Raw genomic sequence first — 6,000 nt, 5'->3', positions numbered from 1 at the left:
AAAAAAAAAAAAAAAAAAAAAAAAAAAAAAGTTTTGGGAAGATGGAATTATGAAGTTGCCTGAAAAACGGCAGAAGGTAGTGGAACAAAACGGTGAATACGTTGTTCAATAAAGTTCTTGGTGAAAATGAAAAATGTGCCTTTTATTTTTACTTTAAAACCGAAGGAACTTTTTGGCCAACCCAATAAAATTTACAACTAGTGTAACTCTTTGCTTATTCTTGAGGATAAGATCTTTGTTTAGCAACTAGAGGGCTGACATTGTTATCTACATTCCTATAGTCTTCAGCTGCCTTCAAGTTGCCTGCATTGGTTATTCCATTAAAGTGCCAGCCCTTGATGAAAGCACACACCACAGTTCCATTCTCACCTTTTTGTCGCTGAGGATGATGACACAGTAGCGGGTGTGCATGCCAAAGGGGAGAAAGAAGACCTCCAGGCTTGAAGTCTCTTTCGCTCCCAGGTGAAGAGTATGTGTAGAGCAGAAGAACTCTTTGATGAAATTGGACTTAATTACTGCCAAAACATGAAGTAGGGCTTGTTTACGTATCACTTCATAAGTGCTGTTCAAATAAAGCAGCTGTTTCAATTAGTGATTAGAGTTTGGGGATGAATTTTTAAAATGTTCAAAGCATTAGCACACAAAATTAGATGATGCATTTGTTAATGAAAGTATGGGGGACCCCAGCCCAAGCTTGACATAATAAAAATGTGTAATTATGACCCTCTATTAAAGATGCCTTAAAAAACAAAAGGAACTTCACTAGTGTTTAAAATTAGCCTAGATATACATATAAAAATAAATAGCAAAGAGATCATTCCAGAATCTTCAGCTTTTTTGTGGACTATGCAATGATTCAAATTACAGGGTGTAACAGACAACTTAAACTGGAAATAAAGGACTGTTTATAGTTTTATCTTTTTGTTGTTTTTTAAAACATATCCACAAACTCCTCAATACTGTCTCTCTCCCCCGTTGCGGAGCACAGGCTCCGGACGCACAGGCTCAGCGGCCATGACTCACGGGTCCAGCCGCTCCGCGGCATGTGGGCTCTTCCCGGACCGGGGCACGAACCCGTGTCCCCTGCATCGGCAGGCGGACTCCCAACCACTGCGCCACCAGGGAAGCCCCCTCAATACTGTCTTGAATGTGGAGATACGGTGGGCCAGTCTTAGTGACCTGATCCTAACGGAGAGTATGCTAGAATGCAGCAAAATCAAGCAGTATGACTTCTGACACTAGATCAGAAAATGTAATTCAACTTCTTCCTAATCATCTCTCCTTCCTGGTTCACTTGCTTTTAGAACCAAGTTGCCATCCTGTGAAGAAGCCAAGGCCACATAGACAGGCTGCATGTAAGCGTCCAAGACAACAGCCCCACCCTCGATCTGACAGCAACTGCCTGAGAGACCCTGAGCAAGAGTCACCTAGCTGAGGCCAGTCACCCCCGAAGTGTGAGAGATCATAATATAAGGCATTTTTGTTATTTAATACCACTACATTTGAGGTGGTTTGTTCTGTAGCTAGAGATCACCAGAACATCCCCATATCCATTTTCCTATCCATCATTCTATCCACATTTTCTAAATCTATAGTTATTTCATAAAACAAAGTAAATCTGTCTTCTGCTTAACATTTTAAACATGATGAGACCTGTCACCTAAATAGGTTTAAACAGTTCAGAATAAGCCAAAGGAACCATAAAGGTCCCTTATTGAAATACATTCATTGTACAGGCGAGGAAACTAAGACTCAGCAGTGAAAGGCAGGATGTGGACAGAGTTTTCCAAAGGGTCATGGTGCAGAAAAGGCTGAGGACCAACACCTCGGGCTCCCATGTGGCTAGCAATCCCCAGGGCTTACCGTTCTGTCTACAGTCGCATTTACTGACTATTTCATTTCATATTATGCTCTCTATATAAAAATAAGATATGCAAAAAGATAAAAGCTTTTATTTGCAGCACTCACAGGTTTTTAAGGCATCTGGGGCCTGGGAACAGCCCTCAGCAACATCATGTTCACTGCTACTCACAGCACCGCTGTCATAAGGGAACAGGAAGACAACATCAACAGCACAAACAAGACTCAAAAACAGTATTCTATCTTAATTCAATCTTTTACACATCCTTAAAAATTATGGCTACCTACAATATAATATGCAAAGACCACAGATGTATTTCCAAGATCATTTTTACATTTATATCGTTAGAAATTTTAAAAATAAGAAAAATCATTTATATCTTCACCATTGCTTTTTAAAAATTTTGGTAAAAACAATTCCTTTTTACTTGCAAATACTGTAGAGAAGTAAACAGTTGATAATAATAATAAAAACCCAAATCCTCAGACTCCAAAGGAGGGTGTCTCAACTTAGGACTACATAGGCAGTCTCTCCAAAAATGGTTCTAGAACCTGATTTCTTGAAAAATTCTCTTCTCTAAGCTAACTGTTCCCACATTTGTTTCTTTCTCATAAAGGTAGAAGGAGACTTGGGCAGCTGTTTAATCTCTTGTTGCACTTCTGAAAATTAGCCAATCACAGTCTGAAGCAAGGGCCTCCCTTGGAAGGTTCCATGTCTTCCAGAACCCATCAACTTTCTCCAAATTGCTCCTCTTGGTATTCATGATTATTTTGCTGTCAATTAGGACCTAGGCTCTAAGACATTGTTTGCCTGATTTTTTTCTGAGAATATAAACATCCCGTATTTTCTCACCTTGCCAGCTGATTTGTTTGAGTTTGATGCTGTAAAAATATACTATTTCTAAGTAATGTTCTTCCAACCATATCTATTCCTTTTCTCCAAACACTGTCTTTTCTTTACACCACATTCTTAATAAGGTTATTTACCACCTCTTGTCATTATTCTGTGCTTTACTTCTACTCACAGGCATTCTATCGGTTTCAGTAATTCCCTTTTTTAAAAAGAACATTTAATACTTTTATGTCATTTGAGCATTTGATAGATCCCTAAAGGCTATGATAGACATAGTAGACGAATATTTTAGCATTTATAAGAGAGACAATACAAAGAGTGGAAAGAACAACAAAGAATGCTTATTTCTCAATGTACCGCTCTGATGCCATCTCTTTGATAATGGAACTCTGGGTAGAATGCCTGATTAAAATGCTCAGATAATCTCCAAACCTCATTTTGTTCAATACTTGCAATCACTAGCCCTTCAGTCATTTTTGTTTTTTCACAGTGAATAGAAAAGCAGAGCAATTTGGGGGCTTTGTCTCCTTTTTCTTTTCTTTACCTATTTTGTTGGAGAACAGCTAATGAAAGTACCTTTTTGAATAAATCAGAGTTGCCTTATCCTCAAAGGAAAGTCTCAAACCCAGAAAAATTGAGTTACCTGTACTATTTATGGTAAAGACAAATAAAAATAATTTATAGATCTAAGAATTTGATTGACTTGCTCATAAAGCTAATGATTGTCATGATTAATTCAGAGACATCAGAAAATAATTTAATAAAATAATCTGGCTCAGGAAAATTCTAATTTACCTGATCAATGTTCTTGACCCTAGAAATTTGATGACAAACCCAATTTGATTACAAAACCAGTATCTTGCATGTTCCAAAGACAGAAAAGAAAACAATTCACTCACCTTTTTGTTAATCCCCATACCTCAATCCATGCTATCACTTTCCCAAATGCTCATTGATTATTGTTGAAGCTAAGGCAGAGGGAGCATTTCAAAGCCTTGGTCTTAAGGAAGAATAGCATCAAAAGAGGTTAAAATTATACAAAACACTGTAGATCAAGCAATGGAATATTTTCTGCTAATTTAGTAGTAGGCCAAAGTCAGGGAGTAGAACTTACTTATGAGGTGGGAAGGGATGGCATTACTTTTTCCTCTGCAATAGTGGTAATACAGCTCTTTTCAAGCTAAAATAATCAAAACGATATTGAACTGGTTCTAGTCAGGGCATGAATAAATCAGCTGCAAGAATGGCTTCCTTCTCAAGCTTCTCCAACAGGGAAGGAAGATCTTTATTATAAGCTTTCATACTTCTGGGTTGAAGTATGCAGCATTCAGGGCTGCATCCAAACCAAACAGCAAATGATCTTGTTCAAGTCTAGTTTTTATGCATCACAGGAAGGAATATAAGAGGATCAATTTTTAGATTCATTACATCCTCCATGTTTCCATGAGTTTGTCAAAATAGGGCCCCATGGCCATCTGGAGGGCTGTTAAAATGGAATGTTTGCTGCCTTTTGTACCACTTTGGCTCCTGAACAGTTGAGAAGTCTCTAAAGCAAGGGGTGCTAACCTGTGGTACAAGGACAGAGTGAATCTGTGAATTTAAATGGGGAAAAATTCATCTTTATGTCCACTAACTCTTAATAGCAAGTTAAACCAAACCACAGTAGTAGTGGTTAACTATACTATGAATTGATCACCAAACAATCACAAATATGTATACATCACATTTCAGTTCTTGCACATATTCTTGAGCTGTCATTTATTTCATTGCTACTTTTAGAGTATGGTAGTTAATCTCTACCAGTAGATCTTACTATGTATTGTGTTAATGAAGAAGTATATATTTTAACATATTACAATTTTTAAATATTTTGATAATCTACTAGACTATTACTTTCTTCTATGCTATGGACTGAACTGTGTCACCCTTAAATTCATATGTTGAAGCCTTAACTCCCAAAATGACTGCATTTGGAGAGAGGGCATATTGGAAGGTAATCGAGGTTAAATAACATCATAAGGGTGGGGTGCTAATAAGACAGAATTAGCATCCTTACAGAAAGAGACACCAGTGAGCTCAACCTCTCTCTCCATGTGTGCACAAAGAAGAGGTCATGTGAGCACACAGTGAGATGGCCACCACCCATAAGTCAAAAGAAGAGGCCTCAGAATGAAACCTAACTTGCTGGCACCTTGGACTTTTCAGTCACCAGAACTGTGAGAAATAAATTTCTGTTGTTTAAGCCACCCAGTCTATGGTATCTTGTTATGGCATCCCAAGTAGATTAAGACACTCTGTAATCCTTGCATCTTATTTTATGTATTTATAAAACACTATTCTGTGAAGTAGAATAGGTTTCATAAGACTACCAAAGAGCTTGACAACATTAAAACCTCATATGAAACCCTAATCGAGAGCAAGAGGATCATGGCAGATTGTTACTCTTAGTATATACATCTGGTTTTTGATTCACTCTGCTTTCCTTACAGACTTGCCTAATTCTAACTGTTACTAATTATTCAGTGTAGCAGAATGAAATATTTTAAAATCATGGCTCTCCAGAACCCAGCTTTTTTTTTTTTTTTTTTAAACAAGACTCAGAAACATCTCTCTACCAGGGCCTTCTTTCATCATTTGGGTGGCTATTCTGGGCCAAGCTATACTGGGAACAATGACGAATGATGAAACCCCTCAGTTCACAGAGTATCCAGTCTGTCATGCAAAGTAGCTCTACAAGAAATAAGTACAAAGCAGAATGATAAACACTTCAATACCTCTTCAACTTGAATTCACACTTTCCTATGCTGACCCTATAGTCCATATTTATAAGCGTATGCCTTGTACTTCTCCTTGCCTGCCTGTCCCCCACTCCCCCCAATGCTTCTGCGATTCCCTCTTCCTATGATATTTCTATATTTGTAGGATATTTGTAGGAAAGTTCTGCCCCTGCTTTAGATTCTGGCCGTCAAGATCATACTCATATTTCAGATCCCAATTTGTATATGATAAAGGAGAACATGGTGTACACATGGAAAAAAGGTTACTAGGACCTCATTTTTCTCCTTCAATGTTTTATCTTTCACGAAGATCTCAATAATATCTACATAGTGATATTCCTTGCCAATCAGCTCACAGAGCATATACATATATATATATATATATATATATATTATTTTTTGGTATAACACATACTACTGAATGCATTCTGCCCTGTATAATTGCTTACATTTGTGTAGATTTTTTCTTCTCTGCTTGATGGTTGGCAACTTTAGGGCCAGATCTGTGAC

The 6,000-nt window shown here is 37.6% G+C and overlaps 1 protein-coding gene across 1 annotated transcript in view; it reads right to left on the bottom strand.

The window, feature by feature from the left end:
- LOC113616456 (cilia- and flagella-associated protein 47-like) overlaps positions 1-6,000 on the bottom strand; it is a gene marked incomplete at its 5' end in the record, with an annotated part of 358,695 nt that overhangs the window by 201,501 nt on the left and 151,194 nt on the right. The window contains 2 exon segments of the mRNA XM_027099781.1: positions 370-515; positions 1,969-2,039. Coding sequence (XP_026955582.1) covers positions 370-515; positions 1,969-2,039 — 217 coding nt within the window.

This window comes from Aethalodelphis obliquidens, unplaced genomic scaffold (genome assembly GCF_003676395.1).
Source record: "Aethalodelphis obliquidens isolate GAN/ISIS:26980383/991018 unplaced genomic scaffold, ASM367639v1 scaffold141, whole genome shotgun sequence".
Lineage (NCBI taxonomy): Eukaryota > Metazoa > Chordata > Mammalia > Artiodactyla > Delphinidae > Aethalodelphis > Aethalodelphis obliquidens.
The sequence above is the reverse complement of the archived record's forward strand: the minus strand, read 5'-3'. Positions and strand labels throughout refer to the sequence as shown.